We start from the raw sequence: 20,110 nt of genomic DNA on the forward strand, positions 1-20,110 counted from the left end.
GACTCTATAAGGCATTTTCAGAATAGACTCTGATTCATTTTAATAGATAGATATAGATGCACTTAAAAAGAAGCTAGGAAAAACAATAGGATAAATTGTCTTAGAAACACTTTTTGCCCTCCCATCTCACAGAAGATTTACCTAAAGTGATGGGTTTAGCACTCAAAAGAAATTTATTTTTATTGTACTGATTAGCAGATTTTACTTTTAAATAATTCAAAATCTTTTAAAGAAGAGTATGGATTTACCTCAGTGTGGTCAATCTAATTTCTGTCAAGTAAACTGATTTACCAGTGTGCAAAATTTGGATCCATTTTTATAACTGTATTAGCTAACTCAGGCTGCCATGACGAAATACTACAGACTGAGTAACAACAGAAACGTTTTTCTCACAGTTCTGGAGGCTACAAAGTCCAAGGTCAAGGTCCCGGGAACATAGGTTTTATTCTGAGGCCTCTTCTTTTGACTTGTAGGCAGCTACCATCTTTCTGTGTGCTCACATGATCTCTTCTTTATTCACACATGAGTAGGGAGAGAGGGGTCAGAATCTCTTTTCGTAAGACAGTAGTTTTATCAGATCAAAGCCCCACCTCTATGACACCATTTGTCATTAATTACTTTCTTAGATGCCCCCACTGCTATACACAACCACACTGGGGGTTGGGGCTTCAACATACGAATTTTGCAGGAACACACACACTCAGTCCATAACAACAGCAAAACTGTTAAGCGGGCAGTAGTTAATAATTGAGAATTAATATACTGTTTACATTTGAAAGAGAAGTCTGAGTACATTTTTTGCTCTGCACAGAAGTTACATTATTACAGAGTAGCATATTGGATGATGTCTAGATCAGAAGTTAAATTACTGACCTTCCATATAATTGACTCTATGATAAAGCTTCTTAACCTATTTTGGCATCAGTCTCCAATTTATAGCATTAGACAACTGAATCAAGAATTTCTAAAATCTCTTTCTACTCAAAAACTCTTTGATTCTGAGAGTTCCACTTTCAGTATGACTGAATAATCTCCTGACAGACTGTCTTTCAAAACTCAATTATAAACCCTGGGAAAAACAGAAAAACAACCACTTGAAGCCTCTAGAGAGTAAAATCAGGCAGATTCTGGACAATAGTCAAAAAGTGGAAGAAAGAACAAACTGGGGATACGTTTCTTGTTTGTTCCACTTGCAGATTGAGGGCAGGACCCAGGGCTGGGACTAGAGTGAGGCAAGCAGAACCCTGTTAAAGGGAGCACTCACTCTTGGGTTCTGACTCTTCACTTACATGAATAGCCTGAGGGTAAGCACCTTCTTACATTTTGAACCATGGACACCTTGCTTGCCTCACTCTACTCCAAGACCTAACAGGACCCATGGGGCAGTAAAACTCTGATAACCTGAAGTCTCTATGACATAAAACTAGAATATGAAGTTTGAGGCAAACTTTACTGATGGAAAGTGAGGGAAGAAAAGTCTAGAGAGGAGACAGCCAAATACAGGGCCCCCAAATTCTGTGTATAAATTCCACTCGACTCTGTGACTGACCCAACCAAGCTCAGAGAAGATTGCAACAGTCCAGCCAAGGGGGTATAGAAAACTGAACTGAGATTTCAGTCATTGCCCAAGAGGTAGATAGAGCCTATAGCTTGAGTCTGACCAAGTAAATCTCCTGCAAAACTGAAAATACCAACACTCTTCAGAGTAATTAAAATGGAACTCAGAGTTTCTACCATATAACATTCATAATGTCCAGAATGTAAAACACAATTACTCAATGTAAAAACAAACAGGAAAGTATGACATTCTTAAGCAAAAGGACAAAGAACAGAGACGGACTCCCAAAAGATCCAGGTGCTGGAAAAGGATATAAAAGTGCTTTTTAAAACTATATTCAATGAAGTAAAGGAGAATATATTCACAATGAATGCAAAGATAGGCTATCTCAGCAGATAAATAGAAATCCTTTATTAAACTAAATGGAATTTCTAAAAGTAAAAAGCATAATGTTTCTAAAAATTATGGTAGTCTGGGGAATGGTGGTAGAAATCATCAGAAATGGTATCCTTCTGGGGTGATGGTAGTATTTCATATATTGATGGTGTTTTGAATTACACAGGTGTAAGCCTTTGTCAAAAATCAGTGAATGTACAGTTAAGGTTTGTGCATTTTATTGTATGTAAATTACATATCAAAGGAAAAATTCTAGATACACTCCCCAACTGAAAAAGTCCCTAAATCAGAGACTTGCCTACATCCTGACAAAGACACTCTGGTATATGACTGTTGTCTTTGAAGTTCATTCAAAAGTGGTCATTGAGTGAATATATTCCACAGTGGTGAGCATTCCAGGTAGAAAGAACAGTATCTGAAGAACCATAGAAAGGAAGACGTCAATACTTGTAGGAGACTGGACAATAAGTAAGAGTACTAGGACATGAAAGTGAAAAAAGATTGAAGCTATATTTAAAAAGTTTTTTTTTTAATGAGGTTGTTTTTATTGCTGTCTTGAGGAAAGTTCCCTGTTATTTTTAATTTAAAAGGAATAATTTATATATAATAATGTGCAATTCACTGAGTTTTGATAAATATGTACAGTTACATAATGCCACCATAATCACGTTAAAGAACATTTCCATCAGCGCAGAACTTGTTCACGTGCCCCTGTATCGTCAGTCCGTTAGCCCTGGAGCCAGGCAGCCACTGATCTGCCTTCTGTCACTGCAGTTTTGCCTTTTCGAAAATTTCATATAAATAGTATGTAGCATCTTCCACTTAGTACAGTGCTTTTGAGATTCATCTATGGTGTGTGCATCAATTGTATCAGTGTTGTTCAGCAGTATTGATTGATTGATATTCCACAATTTATCCAGTCACCACTTGATGGGCATTTGAATTCTTTTCATCTGGGGCTATTATGAATAAAGCTTCAGTGAAGATTCAAGTATATCTTTCTGTGGATATGTGTTTTGAAAAGATTTTAAATGCCACACTACAGATATTTTACTTTTGTAAGTGGTAGTCAACTATTCTGTGAGCACTAATATTCTTTGAAGAGGAGAAAATGCAAAGTTCTTTTATTTGCGTTTATAACTCTTTTTTTTTAATTTTTTATTATTATTATATATATATTTTTTTTACTTTACAATATTGTATTGGTTTTGCCATACATCAACATGCATCCACCACGGGTGTACACATGTTCTGAGTTTATAATTCCTTAATGTAATCAGTCTTGAGTTTATCTGACTGCATGAAAGCTATTGCTTGAAAATTTTATCTGCTCTGCTAAAGTGCTTTTATTGCTTGTCTTTGCATATTTTTAAAAATATATTTGATAAAAATGTAACAAATCTTTTTAAAGGTGAATACCCAAAGAGGGACTTCCCAGGTGGCACTAGTGGGGAAGAACCTGCCTGCCGGTTCAAGAGACATAAGAGGCGCGGTTTGCTCCTTGGATTGGGAAGATCCCTGGAGGAGGGCATGGCAGCCCACTCCAGTATTCTTGCATGGAGAATCCCATGGACAGAGGAGCCTGGCAGGCTACAGTCCATAGTGTCACAAAGAGTCAGACACAACTGACACAAGATTTAACACATATGCACACACACGTGCAAACCTCCAAAAGAGGTTTTGTTTTTATGATTTTTAAAAAATTTATTTGAAAGTAATGTGAAATCCTTTAATAGATTTTCAAATAATCACATTTTTTAAAAATTTAAAAACAAGGATGTTAACAGCAAAATGCTACATGATTAGGTACTAGTGATGCTTAGAGTTCCATTATTTGCCCTCTGGGTAGAAACATAAATGATCTTGATTTAATTTCATCTGTTCTGTGATAGTGTTTCTAAAACTGCATGTCTGTTGGTCCTCTACTATCCTGTTGTCAAAATCCACAAGCAACAGTTGTGCAAATATTTGTATGAAAATCCCCTGGTGAGTACAAAGGACTTAATAACAACAATAAAATTTCAAATATGTGCTGGATTCCCCGAAACATCAGCCTTCATAGGAGTCAAATTTCTGCAGTCAGTCAACAGTATTTCTTGAGTGCCCGGGCTGTTCTGAATCTGGTCACCATTTACCAGTCCTTGGATAGCGGTCACTAAACAAATGTGAGTAGAAAAAGTGTTGAGTGAAGTTTCTAAGAGGGCCTAGGTAGGTAAAGAGCCTGAGGTACTGCTGAGAATGTTCGGGAGATTACCCTGCTGGACAAGCATGAGGAGATTTTGACCAGGGAGAGTTTGATGAGATTCCAAATCAGATTGAGAGACGGAATCTAGAAATTTCAGTCCACTGTCTCTAAGCTCACTTTTTCTGCCCAAGTTTCAGTTCAGTTCAGTTCAGTCGCTCAGTCGTGTCTGACTCTTTTCGATCCCATGAATTGCAGCACGCCAGGCCTCCCAGTCCATCACCAACTCCTGGAGTTCACTCAAACTCACATCCATCAAGTCAGTGATGCCCAAGTTTACTGTGCCTAAATTTAAGGAGTACCCTTTTATGTTTTCTCTCCCTCTCCCTTTTTATGTTTCTATTTTCCTAAATCAAGTTTGTCTACCTATTACTCTCAGTTGACTGTTCAGTTCAGTCACTCAGTCGTGACCAACTGTTTGCGACTCCGTGAATCCCAGTATGCCAGGCCTCCCTGTCCATCACCAACTCCTGGAGTTCACTCAAACTCACATCCATCGAGTCGGTGATGCCATCCAGCCATCTCATCCTCTGTCATCTCCTTCTCCGCCTGCCCCCAATCGCTCCCAACATCAGAGTCATTTCCAATGAGTCGACTCTTCGCATGAGGTAGCCAAAGTACTGAAGTTTCAGCTTTAGCATCATTCCTTCCAAAGAACACCCAGGACTGATCTCCTTTAGAATGGACTGGTTGGACTTCCTTGCAGTCCAAGGGACTCTCAAGAGTCTTCTCCAACACCACAGTTTAAAAGCATCAATTCTTTGGCTCTCAGCTTTCTTCACAGTCCAACTCTCACATCCATACATGACCACAGGAAAAACCATAGCCTTGACTAGATGGACCTTTGTTGGCAAAGTAATGTCTCTGCTTTTGAATATGCTGTCTAGGTTGGTCATAACTTTCCTTCCAAGGAGTAAGCGTCTTTTAGTTTCATGGCTGCAATCACCATCTGCAGTGATTTTGGAGCTGAAAAAAATAAAGTCTGCCACTGTTTCCCCATCTGTTTGCCATGAAGTGATGGGACCAGATGCCATGATCTTAGTTTTCTGAATGTTGACCTTTAAGCCAACTTTTTCACTCTCTTCTTTCACTTTCATCAAGAGGCTTTTTAGTTCCTCTTCACTTTCTGCCATAAAGGTGGTGTCATCTGCATATCTGAGGTTATTAATATTTCTCCTGGCAATCTTGGTTCCAGCTTGTGCTTCTTCCAGCCCAGCGTTTCTCATGATGTACTCTGCATAGAAGTTAAATAAGCAGGGTGACAATATACAGCCTTGATGTACTCCTTTTCCTATTTGGAACCAGTCTATTGTTCCATGTCCAGTTCTAACTGTTGCTTCCTGACCTGCATACATGTTTCTCAAGAGGCTGACTGTTCAGTTCAATTCAGTTCAGTCACTCAGTTGTGTCTGACTCTTTGCGACCCCATGAATCACAGCACACCAGGCCTCCCTGTCCATCACCAACTCCCAGAGTTTACTCAGACTCATGTCCATCAAGTCGGTGATGCCATCCAGCCAACTCATCCTCTGTTGTCCCCTTCTCCTCCTGCCCCCAATCCCTCCCAGCATCAGAGTCTTTTCCAATGAGTCAACTCTTTGCATGAAGTGACCAAAGTACTGGACTTTCAGCTTTAGCATCATTCCTTCCAAAGAACACCCTGTGATTGATCTCCTTTAGAATGGACTGGTTGGATCTCCTTGCAGCCCAAGGGACTCTCAAGAGTCTTCTCCAGTACCACAGTTCAAAAGCATCAATTCTTCGGCGCTCAGCTTTCTTCAGAGTCCAACTCTCACATTCATACCTGACCACTGGAAAAACCATAGCCTTGACTAGACTACGAACAAAGCTAGTGGAGGTGATGGAATTCCAGTTGAGCTATTTCAAATCCTGAAAGATGATGCTGTGAAAGTGCTGCACTCAATATGCCAGTAAATTTGGAAAACTGAGCAGTGGCCGCAGGACTTGAAAAGGTCAGTTTTCATTCCAATCCCAAAGAAACGCAGTGCCAAAGAATGCTTGAACTACCGCACAATTGCACTCATCTCACACACTAAAGTAATGCTCAAAATTCTCCAAGCCAGGCTTCAGTAATATGTGAACCGTGAACTTCCAGATGTTCAAGCTGGTTTTAGAAAAGGCAGAGGAACCAGAGATCAAATTGCCAACCTCCACTGGATTGTCGAAAAAGCAAGAGAGTTCCAGAAAAACATCTATTTCTGCTATTGACTATGCCAAAGGCTTTGACTGTGTAGATCACAATAAACTGTGGAAAATTTTGAAAGAGATGGCAATACCCGACCACCTTACCTGCCTCTTGAGAAACCTATATGCAGGTCAGGAAGCAACAGTTAGTACTGGACATGGAACAACAGACTGGTTCCAAATAGGTAAAGGAGTACATCAAGACTGTATATTGTCACCCTGCTTATTTAACTTATATGCAGAGTACATCATGAGAAACGCTGGGCTGGAAGAAGCACAAGCTGGAATCAAGATTGCCGGGAGAAATATCAATAACCTCAGATATGCAGATGACACCACCCTTAATGGCAGAAAGTGAAGAGGAACTAAAAAAAGCCTTTGAAGAAAGTGAAAGAGGAGAGTGAAAAAGTTGGCCTAAAAAAAAAAAAAGTTGGCTGACTGTTAGTTGCAGACAAATAATAGTGTCCAGTTCAGACTACCTAACATATTGCTGATAATATGTTGTCATTAACCAGAGGTAGTCAAGCTTACTTGACAGCAGCTTTGCCACTCTTAGTTACTGAATTCAGTCTTGCTGAATGGAGAAGAAAGGAGAAGATGCAGTTCATTTTCCCTTCTGATATGTGGATTAATTCATGTTCAGCAGCCACTGACCTCTTAATACCTTTATTATTGTAACAGTGGCAGTGCTTTAAAGAAATCCTGTTTATCTTTGTACACTTAAAAGTAATTAGGAACACACACACATTTAGGCTTGATTATGCAGAGAGATCTCTAGTGAAGAAAGTTTCAGTATGTTTTATGCCAAGTTCTATTAGTGCACAAAATGAAGTCTACTCTATGTTATTGATTTTAAGCCAAACAAACATAAACCAGATCATTCCCCCAGCATTGTCTGAATGCCCAGAGACAATACCCAGTGAAATCCCACATTCTCGTCTTCAGTCTGGGTCATGGGATGAAAGCTAGCCACATAGGAAAGAACATTTCAGCTGGCTTCTCGAATGTCTGCATATCAGAGTTCAGGAAAATCACCCCATGGTTTTAACTGTAAAAATAACTGCCTTTTTTTCATCTGTTGGGAAAAAAAATGTAGAAAATAAATGTTAGCTTTTTCCATCTTCCTACGTGGGTATTAGGGTAGTAGTTGCCCAGAAAGAGTGACAAGATAAAGAGGACTATGAACCACCAGATGACTTCTAGGAATATTTTTACCGTTTTGTTCCTTTAATATATTATAGCTTTTAACCTGCTCAGTGAGTAACCTCTAATTGGAAAAAACTTGTCTAATTATGTTAACATTTAAACTCCTGAATTTGAGACATACAAATATAAAAACATAAAATCTTCCTATATTATATAGTCATTTGCTTTTTTGTTTGATTAAATGATAATGTGTGTTGTTGTTATTCAGTTGCTAAGTCTTGTCCAACTTTTTGTGACTCCATGGACTGCAACAACGCCAGGCTTCCCTGTCCTTCACTGTCTCCTGGAGTTTGCTCTCAAACTCATGTCCATTGAGTTGATGATGCCATCCAACCATCTCATCCTCTGTCACCCACACTTCTCCTCCTGCCCTCAATTTTTCCCAGAATCAGGGTCTTTTCCAATGAGTCGGGTCTTCACATCAGGGGGCCAAAGGATTGATTGGTTTGAGCTGCTTGCTGTCCAGGGGACTCTCAAGATTCTTCTCCAGCATCACATTTCACAAGCATCAATTCTTTGGTGCTCAGCCTTCTTTATGGTTCAGCTCTCACATTTGTACATAACTACTGGAAAAACCATAGCTTTGGCTCTTTAGTTCCTCTTCGCTTTCTGACGATGTATGTGACCATGTGTAAAAAATCAGGTCACAAATCCAAAATTGTCTGTGAAAATAGAGTTTATGCCAGTCTAATGTTAAGGAGTGTTTAAAGCACAATTCAGGAAATCTATATAGTTTTTTAATAAATTATCTCCTTAGAAAGTTTTTATACTTAAAATACTATATTATTTGGTTATTTATAGGTTACAACCATCTCTCAGTATAATAGATTCCTTTTTCATAGGAAAATTAGCAATACTTCTTTTAAAATTGGCACTGCCGGTCATACCTACAAATTAACGTGTACAATCCTAAATCTAACATTAGAATTTCTCTAAAATAGACTGCTTTGTCTTCGAGCCTAAAAATTATTTCAGTTTCTTTCAAAAGAGTGTTTTTCTAGGTAATAATGCAGAATTTGAGATGTTGAGAGTTTTGGGGTTTTTTTTTTTTTTTTTAGTTCTTCAAAAAATTAATCAAAATATTTTTGGACCATTTAAAAATATTGATTGTTAGCAATGCTAACAAAGTTAAGGAAATGGAAGCAGTATGACAATAGTTAAGAGTATAGGCTAGCACCACTTTGCCTGGATTCAAATTGTGACCGTACCATTTTTAACAGTATGACAAGGGGCAAGTTCTTAAACCTCTTTATTCCTTCAGTTTCTTCTCAGTAAGATGAGGTCAATAATAGCACCTATCTCAACTGATTGTTAGAATAAACTGAGTTAATATTTATAAAATATTTTTATAAATTTATAAAACATCTGATAAATACATAGTTTATTGTTAGGATAGTGATTCTCCACATTATTAGAGACCGATTGGTTTCATGTAATCATCTTTTGGACAAAACAGTATTTTCCATCTATTCTATTTGAATTTTGGAATTTTCTCTTAGGACCAGGGAGATAAGAGATGGGTTCCACAGTGGTTAAACTGGAGCTGGCTAGAACCAGCTTATAAGAATTTTGTGAGCTAATTGTGAAACATAACCATTGTTAACAATTAAAAATTACGTTAAAATTTCAATTTAAATATTTTTTAAAAAAGAAAAATAAATACTCAAAACTTACCACTTCCTAATTATTTTTCTTATCTTTGTTATTGAAGTTATTTATATCTCTTATGTCTGGGAAATCTACATTGTAGGGTACTACTACTCATTTCTTCCCAACTCTGTAGTTCATTGACATCACATAAGTAGCTTGAAATCAGTCATTCGTAGGAGTATTTACACCACAGAAATCAGTAAATACTATAAATTAGGGATCCTTCTGCCCCCAAAATCTCATTGTTGTACATTTATCATCACACCACGCAGTGTCAGATTGTCCCACCGGTTTCTGTTATTCTTTTACTAAATGTTAGCATGAGTGAAATAGAGATGATATGATTTCCTGTATTAAGAGAAGATTGTAAAAAAATATTGCAGCATATTAGTAGAGATTTCCCCTGTAGATAAACACCTTTCCTGTATTAAATGTCCAGAATACTCTATGTCTGTAGAACCATAAAAGATGAAGACAGAGCTATTATTTTTCTTACTCTGAGTAATAGCAGTCTCCTTTTGTATATCATTGCATAGTTATATATTCTTTGATAAGAGCCTCATGATAACCCTGTCAGCTAGGCAAGATGACTGCTACTCTCACTGTCATACAGACTCCACAAGATTATTACTTTCCAGTGGTTTTTCCATTTATAGTTGAGGAATATTACATATAGATTCAGATTTTGTGACTGCAAAAAAAATTTCACTATGTGATGAATGTTACATTCTTTAGTGAAGCTTCATTAATTGTGAGTTAGAGATTCTCTCTCTTTTTTCTCATAGCCACCTTTCCCCGACTTTTTTCCCTCTCCTTTCTCTTTTTCTCAAGATGGTGCGTTTGTGCTAAGTCACTTCAATCATGTCCAACTCTTTGCAACCCTACGGACTGTAGCCTGCCATGGGATTCTCCAGGCAAGAACACTAGAGGGGGCTGCCGTGCCCTCCTCCAGGGGATCTTCCTGACCCAGAGATCGAACCCAGGTCTCACGTCTCCTTCATTGGCAGCCAGGTTCTTTACCACTAGTGCCTTATGGGAAGCCCTTTCTCAAGATATCAGATGCTAAAAGTCAAATGTGTTTGAGTTTTTATAACAATTACACTAGCAAATGTTTTTTCAGATAGATTTGGGGGGTTTTTTTTGTTTTTTTTTTTTTGAGCTCTCCGAGACCGATGCCGTTGTCTTTGTTGTATTTTAGAGTTCTCATTCTCCGTCATTTTCCCCGTCCCAGCTCCCGCCATCATCTGTGTGAGTCCACCACGTTTACTGTCCAGTTCGTTTTGTCCAGTGCCCATTTTTGCCCGGATTACTGTGGTCTTCCATTCCCACCACAGTCCTTGGCACCAACCGACAGTGGTTCAGACTCCTGACTCTCCCACTCAAACCTCCCAGCTTTCCACTCAAAACATGGTTTACTATCTTCAGTGAGATCTGCTTTCTCTGTCCTTCAGCTTCCACGGTTGTTCTCATCTTATTCAGCTTAAAGTCTGGGGCCCATTATTCCAATCATTCTTACACGTTCCCTCAGCTCACCTGGTGCTCTCTCCTTCCATCCCATCATTTAACAAGACTCTGGGCCTCAACAAGCTCAGTCTCTACCTTCTGCATAATATACCCATGTAATACCCATGTAATGAGCAACCCTGCAGTCACACAACCATAATTCACTATAGTCCACTAGATCTTTTAGTGGGTAGTTACCTTAAAGCTCAGCATTGTCTCTGGATCTGGTTCTGTTTGTGATTTTATCTTTTGGCAATGGATCTTTTTATTTCCTCTTGCTTTTCTGTGTCTCATAATTTTGATTGTCATTCACTGAAGGTACAAAACTATAGGGACTGAGGCAAGTGTTATTTAAACTCAGATACGGGTCTGTCTTCTGTGTCAGGCCTTTAGTGTGGGGAGGGTTCCTCACCCTCATTTGTAGGCAGGCTGGTTTTGCGTTTTGTTTCCAGGCTTGTGCGAAGCTTGCCGCAGGCTTCTCATTCCTCCAGTGCCTGTCTGCTGTCCTCCTGTGCTTCAGTGAGGGCTGGGTGCTGGGGGTGGGGGCCCTCAGTATACCTGTTGCCAACTCAGCACATATTTCCTGTCTGCTCTCTCGCCTTCCCCCAGAGCAGGCAGTTCGGTGCCAGTTGGTGCCAGGTGAGTGGTGGATGGGGGGAATGGAGGCTGTAGGAGGGGCTCTTGGCTTTCCTACTGCAGTCTCTGGGTTTTAGGCAGGCTCTATGCCCGAGTCTCAGGGGCAGGACTTTCTCAGCCTTCCCGTCCCTGTTAGCGAGCTGCTGAGTGCTCAGGTGGGCTTCCTGCCCCTACCTTGTGGAGGTCAGACTGTGCTTCATTTGCATCAGTGCGGGGCTCCAGATATGGACGGTCTCCTTCCCTTGCCTCTCCGGTGACCAGTGTCAGTGCAGGGTGGACACCAGGTTTCCACCCCCAGGGCAAAGGCAGTTTCCTGCAGCCTTGTGGGGGACTGGGGCTGTGACAGTTCCTTGCCCCGCCCCCAAGAACAGGTGAGCAGCCTTGTGTCACACAAAGTCCTGTCCATGGTGTGGGAGCTGGAGTGGCCCTTGCTTCTCCAGCTGCAGCCGCTATTACTTCATGTCAGAGGAGAATCCAGGGTGTGGATGATACGCCTGCTGCACCCTTGAACCTGTGCGGGTCCTGTGTGCACCCACACCGCCCAGAGACCCTCTGAGGTCTCCTGCCCACCCTCAGTCTTTCTCATGAGAGAAAGCAGGCTCTCTTGTATCTAGGGCTCTGGGGCCACCAAACTACCTTGCTAGCCGATAAGCAGGCTTTACAGGTTGATTACAGTTTTGGCTGTCTTCTTCTTGCCTCCTTTTATGGCAGCACTTCTTCCTGTGCTCTGCCAAGAGAGAATGAGTTCACATGGCCCGTCTTCTCTCACGGGGGCTTACCACCCTTTGGAATCCAGGTCAGCTGAGGGTCACTCAGTGAGGAGCCAGTCTCTGAGCTGTGCGGCCCTCCCCGTGTAAGGTCAGAGCAACATTCTCTCGCAGTTTTCCTCATCTTAAGCAGCAGCAGATCTGCTTCCCTTTTAAGAAACTTTCAGTTTTCACAGGACCTGCGAACCCTGTCTCCCCACCCAGTCTCCTGTCGCTGCCCTTCGCCCTCGCTCACCACCCTCCAGTAACAGTGCTGTCTCAGTCCCTCAGGTGTGCCGAGCCCTTCCCCCTCCCGGAGCCTTTGCACTTCCTGTCACACTGCAGCCTAGGGCGTTCTTGCCCACATCTGTACCCGGGTGACTCCAGCAATTCCAGAGATTCTTCCTTCCTCCTTCATCCCTTTCTCCAAACTGTGCATAAAACACTTCCTCATTCTTCCTCACAGCTGGACAGTATCCCCGTACCTGACATGTTCTCTTTAATCAGTCCCCAAGGGTGGTTATTTAGATTTTCAATCTTTTGTTTTTATAATTAATTATCTTGTACATAAAGGCTATCTGTAAGATAAATTCTTAGAAGAACTGCCGGATCATATAGAGCCAGTTCAGGCATTTCCCTGGTGGCTCAGATGGTAAAGAATCTGCCTGCAATGCGGGAGACTCATCTTCAGTTCCTGGGTCAGGAAGATTCCCTAGATTCACTATGTGAATTCACTAATCACAGGGACAACCCACTCCTATATTCTTGCCTGGAGAATCCCGTGGACAGAAGAATCTGATGGGCTACAGTCCATGGGGTCACAAAGAGTCAGACACAACTGAGCAGCTAACAGTTTTCAACCTAAGTGGTTAAGAGTTTGGGCTCTACTATCTGCCAGCTGTGTAACCTTGGGCCGGTAATGGAAGCTGTCCAGGCCTGTTTCTTTATTTGTAAAATGAGAGTAATAACAGGACCATTAAAATTGTTGTGAGACATGAGAAAGTCAGTACATGTGTAACAAGTGTCCAACATATGGCCACTCCATTATTGTGAACTATTGTTATTGGCATTTAAAGTTTAGGTAGATCTTGACAAGATTCTCCCATACATGCTAAGTCGCTTCAGTTGTGTCCGACTCTGTGTGACCCCATAGACGGCAGCCCACCAGGCTCCCCCGTCCCTGGGATTCTCCAGGCAAGAACACTAGAGTGGGTTGCCGTTTCCTTCTCCAATGCATGAAAGGGAAAAGTGAAAGTGAAGTCGCTCAGTCGTGTCCCACTCTTCACGACCCCATGGTCTGCAGCCTACCAGGCTCCTCCGTCCATGGGATTTTCCAGGCAAGAGTACTGGAGTGGGGTGCCATTGCCTTCTCCATCTCCCATACATATGTGATCATATTTATACACCCATCAATATGAGAATATTGCCTTTTCATACCCTCAAAACAATGTCTTATTACACTACTTTTTACCCTTCGCTAACATGATGAATATGGCCTTTCATAATAGTTTAATTTGTATTTTTCTTGTGAAGAGTGAAATTAAGCTTATTTTCATATTTTAAGTATGTTCATGTCTTGAATGTTCTACATGTTCTACAGACTCCTATTTGTCATTTCTTTTACTGATTTGTAGAAGTTATTTATGTATTCAGGAGTTTAACTTTTGTCTGTGCTATGAATTACTCTTTCAGAGTATTCAATACTTTTTTCCTAGTACTTATTCTTATTTTTTATGATGTCTTTAATTATGATTACTTTTTTAATGTTCCATAAGACCAGGGTCCAAGTTTATTTGTTATTCATTATCTATCGAACACCAAGCAAAATGCTGGACATATAAAATTAATCAATTACAAAAAATGATCAATAAATATTTAATGAATGGGCCAAATATGACAAAGAGAACTTTAATACATAAGTGGACTGGGGAAATGGAAGGGAGCTATTTTGTATGGACGTGTGAGGAGTTTGGTTTTGGATACATGGAGTGTTAGGTGACAGCCGGTACTCTAAGTTGAATTTGCAGGAGACTCCACTTTGGCAAAGTACTCATGAAGAGTACACTGGAACAAATGATCTGTGAGGGAAAGAATGTTATGTGAGGGTTCATAAACAAATACTTGCAGTCAGAAACAATATTTGTCATAACAGTTTTAAAGCAAATAAGAAAAGGAAAATAAGAGCATTATATATTTGCAAGTATTAAGATGTGGGGAATGTAGAAAAATTCTAATGCCTTGGGTCTATTGCTAATATAACAATTATCAAAAAGTATCTAGATAATATGTTGTATTTATACCCAAATCACTTACTATGAAGTGATGAAAACCTTTACTATGGGAAAATTGAATCCATCATAGTTATATAAGCTTGTAGAAATCAAAAGTGCCCTTTCTCTATAAAGTAGGATATTTGGTTTATCAGTATATTGTGGGTTTTGGTTTATAAATGGACAGTGATTGTGGTTTCCATCAATGAACTCTTACTGAAATATAGCCGCTATCACTTTAATACCCAAGTCTGTTTTTTCAGACTGTATTACCTGCATGAAAAAGAAGAAACTATGCTGTTTCCTAAAAGGAAATACTGTTTTTTCAGAACAGATAATTTATTCTAAAATACTATTTAATTCACAAGAATATCTTGATGGCTACAGTCATTGATAATCATTTTGACTTATATAGATATGAACTGGTACCTTTAATAAATCTGTTGTGAAGTTATAGTTCTTGTAATAATTGTAAGAAAATAATCAGACAGAAACTTTATTTAGATGGCATGGGGATGTGGTATCCCAGTGTCAATCTCAAATTTCAAAGGGTCCTATGGATTAAAAGATACTATCTTTAAAGTATGCATATTTTTTCTCCTCGTTTAAAAAAAAAAAAAAAGACTTGTGATTTAAGATGAGAAATATGACTGTAACTGCACTTGACAGACAAGTCATTTAAAGAAAAATCTTAGTCACATTAGAATGACTTTCTACTTTTAGCATGTCTTTGCCTTATTGATTAGCATTCCTGGCATTTCTGAACATTTTTGTCATAAAAGCATGGTTTTTGTGTATAGTCATCAGATTCTTCCCTTCAAGTGAGAGACTTGTCAATGAAGAATGAAGTGATCTGTAACAAAAGATGCAGAAAGCGTAAAGAAGATAAATCTATATGAACTGGAGCAGCAACAGCGGTTGATCACGGCCTGTCTGACTGAATGTGTGCTGGCCATGAATACTAGCAGAGATGTATTCAGTGTCACTTCAGGGGCTTTTAAGAAACCAGTCATTTGCTCATGATGAGTCCCCAGAAATGCTTATTTTCTGCTTAAAATAGAAACATTTATTCATTAAGAAGTAAAAGAAACTCCTAGGTGGCCTGTGTTAATCTGCAGAGGAAATAATTATAGAATTTTGGGCCAAGGTCTTATTTTATACAACTTGTGTTAAAAAGATTGGAGGTAAATATAAAGCTTGTTCTGTTTTTCTTAGTTATAAAAACAGCATACTTAGAGCTGTTCTCAAAGAATTCAAAGTAAATGGTGATCGAGTAAGATTTTATTTCATTTATAGTTGCTCTTCCTGATTTTTGTTCTGCTGCTTGTGAGACTTTGAAAGTGAAGTCAATGGTTTGTTGTTATAGCTTAATTACTTTCTAAAGAAGTAAGCTACCTGTGCCATGAGTCTGTTCTTTGGCAGAGGAGACTTCAAAGGAGACTTGATAAGTCAGTACCAAAGACTGATCCAATTACGACCCTTAATAGTACTCGGGTGGAGCCAAGGGATGGAAACCTTGTGTTCTAAAGGAGTACCTCCCATGTATGAGCAGTAAACCCTTTGCAACCCCATGGACTGTAGCCCACCAGGCTCCTGTGTCCATGGAATTTTCCAGGTAAGAATACTGGAGCGGGTTGCCATTTCCTTCTCCTGGGGATCTTCCCGACCCAGAAAGAGATCAAATGTCTCTTGCACCTTTTATATTGGCAGGCAGATTCTTTACCACTGGCAGCACCCGAGAAGGCCGACCTACCCGTAACTGGAATGTAAGAGAAGGGGCTACCTCAACCTGAACCTGTTCTGTTGGCATGATGAGGATAAAAATGTACTCATTTATAGAAATATGGTCAAATAATTGCTTGCTTACTTACTTCAACCTGCATTTCTTTACATCTGACTAATTATTCTCAACCCCATTACAGAAATGGAAGCTAAGTTTAGCAAATTATTTGGCCATTTATGTTTAGTCCACAAAATTCTTAACAAAATAAAATACCACAATCCAAGGTAAATCAATTTACTAAGCTTTCAAAATTCATAAGGTATTTTGTCTTGTGCAAGAGCTACTTGCAAACCCCTGCTGATCTGGCACTCATATAGCAATTCCCTGTAGAACTGAGCGAAAGAATGTAAAGGGAGCCAATTAATGAAACTTTGAGCCCAAATAGATAAGCAGAGGCCATCTTGTCCATCCTTCTACCTCCAGGCAAAAACCATCCGCTGCACCACAAGTTTTGGCGTGAATCCTGCTGACAAAAATGCTCACCACATGTAAATGACAAGTCATAATCCATTTAATGCAACTAAAGCAGATTGTTAGCTGAAGACTTATTTATTGTGTTCTAAGATGCTGAATATGAAAGCTCATCTGAATTGTTTTAATTCCTCCTTCTCGACAATTATTTTATACAAGAAACATACTCAAATAATTGTAAAGCAGTGGGAATTCTGTGCCCAGGAAATAAAGTTATCTTTACCATCTTATTAAATGTGTTTTTTGTTTCCTTTCACTGTAGGTCTACCTTACGGGTGGGAGGCAGCTTACACAGCAGATGGAATCAAGTACTTCATCAAGTAAGTACAAGCCTCCCAACCAAGTAAGCATTTTTCTTCACATCTGGAGAGAACCTGGAAGTTGCAGAATAATCAGTAAAACCAAGAAACCCTCTTGGAGGTTACAAAAATTAGTAACAAGAAATGAAACTTCACCATTTTCATCTCATGTGATTTAAATGTTAATATCATTTAGGGAGGATAAAACCTAATAATTAATTCAAGGGAAACATCAAAAAATTGGAACAAGACTGTCATTTAAACCTAAATGTTACTACCTGAATTCATTTCTGGCTAAAAGTATTAATATTTATGCAAAGTTAATATCTATTGAAACAATCTGTTTTGTGTCTTAAAACATTAACAATAATACTAATAACAATCAACATTTTTCATGCTTTACAGTATACACAGTTCATTCATTCTGCAAAGATTCTTTGAGCATTTGCTGCGTGGCAGGCAATATTCCATACTATAGTGAAATATATAGACTGTTTCTCTGATATTAGGGAATTTACTTAATAGGGAAGAAAAACATTCACTATATAACTGAACAGACAAATGAGACGGTATAAGAACAGATCCCATCTCAGGGGAGTCTCAGAACATCCTTCATGTATAGATGAAGAAAATAAGTACTGGAGTAGTTGCCCAAAAATCCACAGCTAACTAAATCACCAAACCAAAAGAGAATCCAAGTCTTCTGCCACCAGGATTCTTTCTGCTGTACTAGACTGTCACTGATAGAGACCTTTCTTTTAAAGTCTTGACAGAAATGCGTTTTCTAGCTGCTGGCCGGCTGTGCTTCCACTGTGCTCTGGGTAACTCTTCTCACTTCAGAGTTGGAGTTAGGAGAACACAAAGGGGACTCCCAACCGACTCTTCAGATCTCAAGAGACTTTCTTTTTTTTTTTTTTTAATTTTATTTTATTTACTTTACAATATTGTATTGGTTTTGCCATATGTCAAAATGAATCCGCCACAGGTATACCTGTGTTCCCCATCCTGAACCCTCCTCCCTCCTCCCTCCCCATACCATCCCTCTGGATCGTCCCAGTGCACCAGCCCCAAGCATCCAGTATCGTGCATCGAACCTAGACTGGTGACTCGTTTCATATATGATATTATACATATTTCAATGCCATTCTCCCAAATCATCCCACCCTCTCCCTCTCCCACAGAGTCCAAAAGACTGTTCTATACATCAGTGTCTCTTTTGCTGTCTCTTATACAGGGTTATTGTTACCATCTTTCTAAATTCCATATATATGCGTTAGTATACTGTATTGGTGTTTTTCTCTCTGGATTACTTCACTCTGTATAATAGGCTCCAGTTTCATCCACCTCATTAGAACTGATTCAAATGTATTCTTTTTAATGGCTGAGTAATACTCCATTGTGTATATGTACCACAGCTTTACATGGCCTTTTTTTAAGCAAATGATCCTTGATATGCACATGGGGAGGAAAAGAGAGATGTGTCCTTGCTGCTCTTTCAAATGTACAAGTAGTTTTCTAAGCAATATCCACATTTTGAATTCTTAACTTCTGTGATTTTACACAGATTCCCACATCTCTCTTCATCTCAGTTTTCTCATCAAAAAATAAGGGGGATTTTACGTGTTTTGTAGAGTTGTTAAATGTTAAGCACCTACCGTAAAATTCTGAACACAATAGATTTCTAAGACAGTCATCATTAATTTACAATATGGAGAAAACATCATGCTGGAAAAAAGAACAGGAAAAATTGTATGACATTTAAAACATTGAAAATTCAAAAGCTTCATATTTTAAAAACATTTAAGGAAAAGCTAGGGGTAAAGCTGGCAAAGTATTTTCTTGATTTATTTTTCTTTTGGTCTCTAGCAAAAAGTAATTAACAAAGGAAAGGTGTAGCTTATAACACATGAAGGAGAAAGGGACTTCGGGAACAAAGAACTCAGGAATTCCATGTACAGATTACATTTAGGGTCACTTCCCAAATCGTAACTCTTCCAGAAGGAACATTTTGCTTCAATATGCTCTTTTAAGTGTGTTTATTCCTGAAAGACTTGAATCACTATTGTGTAGGGATGGCAAGAAAATGAAAAATCACATTCAAATTTATGTCAGTTGGTAAAGAATCTGCCTGCAATGCCAGAGACCATGGTTTGACCTGGGTTGGAAAGATCCCCTGGAGAAGGGATAGGCTACCCACTCCAGTATTCTTGGACTTCCCTGGTGGCTCAGCTGGTAGAGAATCCACCTGCAATGTGGGAGACCTGTGTTTGATTCCTGGGTTGGGAGGATCCCCTGGAGAAGGGAAAGGAAAGGCTACCCACTTCAGTATCCTGGCCTGGAGAATGTCCATGGGGTCACAGAGTCAGACACGACTGAGCAAGTTTCACTTCACTTTTCTTTCTTATGTTCACTTTGTGACGCATACAGGAAAAAATGTAGGGATGGGGGATGATGCTTAGCAACCAAGCATCTGTTAGGTATTTTTTTTTTATGCATTGTATCATGTAATCTTCCTAACAATGTGGAAAGTGGGCATTGCTCAGCTCTTAATAGGATGATATGATGGTGGTGAGCTGCATCCTGCTCTCAACCATGCCCATCTCCTGGAAGATCCCCAAAAGAAGTGTTCCATCAAAGGAAGGCAAACTAGCCTTCACTGTAAACCAGGGTTCTTAATTCAGAGGCCTTTGAAAAATGTCAGTAAAAGGGTCTGGATCCAGTGGGGAACTCCTTCACCCCAGCTGCGCCTTAGCCATCTGTCAGTATCCTGACACGCAGCTGTGTCAGAGCCTACCCAGTGCCCTGTGAGGGAAGGGTACTAAGGGCACCGTCACCCACCACCAAAGAAAATGAGGGGGAGAGGCGTGAGTGTGAGAGGATCAGAGTGAGTGTGCCCTGTTGCCTGGGACCCAGAGGTTTAAGCCACTGTCCTTTGCGGGCTGGAACAGTAGCCTCAGGCTGCGCTTCTGCTGCAAAGGAAAATAGCATCCAAGGAGAGGAGGAAAGAGAAGTAAGCAAGCCCTTTGACTGCCTTGAGATCTAGCTCAGTATCTGAAGAAATAGAAAGAGACACTGCATTTGTGTAGTCCACTCCAGTCATAGAAAACACATTTCTTAGGGAGTTCTCCTCCTTGACCTTAATCTT

At 39.7% G+C, this 20,110-nt stretch overlaps 1 protein-coding gene across 7 annotated transcripts in view; it reads left to right on the top strand.

Annotated features, from left to right (window-relative positions):
• The window catches only part of STXBP4 (syntaxin binding protein 4), a 254,199-nt gene that overhangs the window by 188,016 nt on the left and 46,073 nt on the right, over window positions 1–20,110 (top strand). For all 7 annotated transcript variants that reach the window (XR_009731174.1, XM_061389991.1, XM_061389993.1 and 4 more), the window contains one exon: window positions 16,929–16,986. Coding sequence is in view for 6 of the 7 variants with exons in the window: in XM_061389991.1 (XP_061245975.1) it covers window positions 16,929–16,986 (58 nt within the window). In the remaining variant the exon portion in view is untranslated. The remainder of the gene's footprint in view (window positions 1–16,928; window positions 16,987–20,110) is intronic.

This window comes from Bos javanicus, chromosome 19 (genome assembly GCF_032452875.1).
Source record: "Bos javanicus breed banteng chromosome 19, ARS-OSU_banteng_1.0, whole genome shotgun sequence".
Taxonomy (NCBI): domain Eukaryota; kingdom Metazoa; phylum Chordata; class Mammalia; order Artiodactyla; family Bovidae; genus Bos; species Bos javanicus.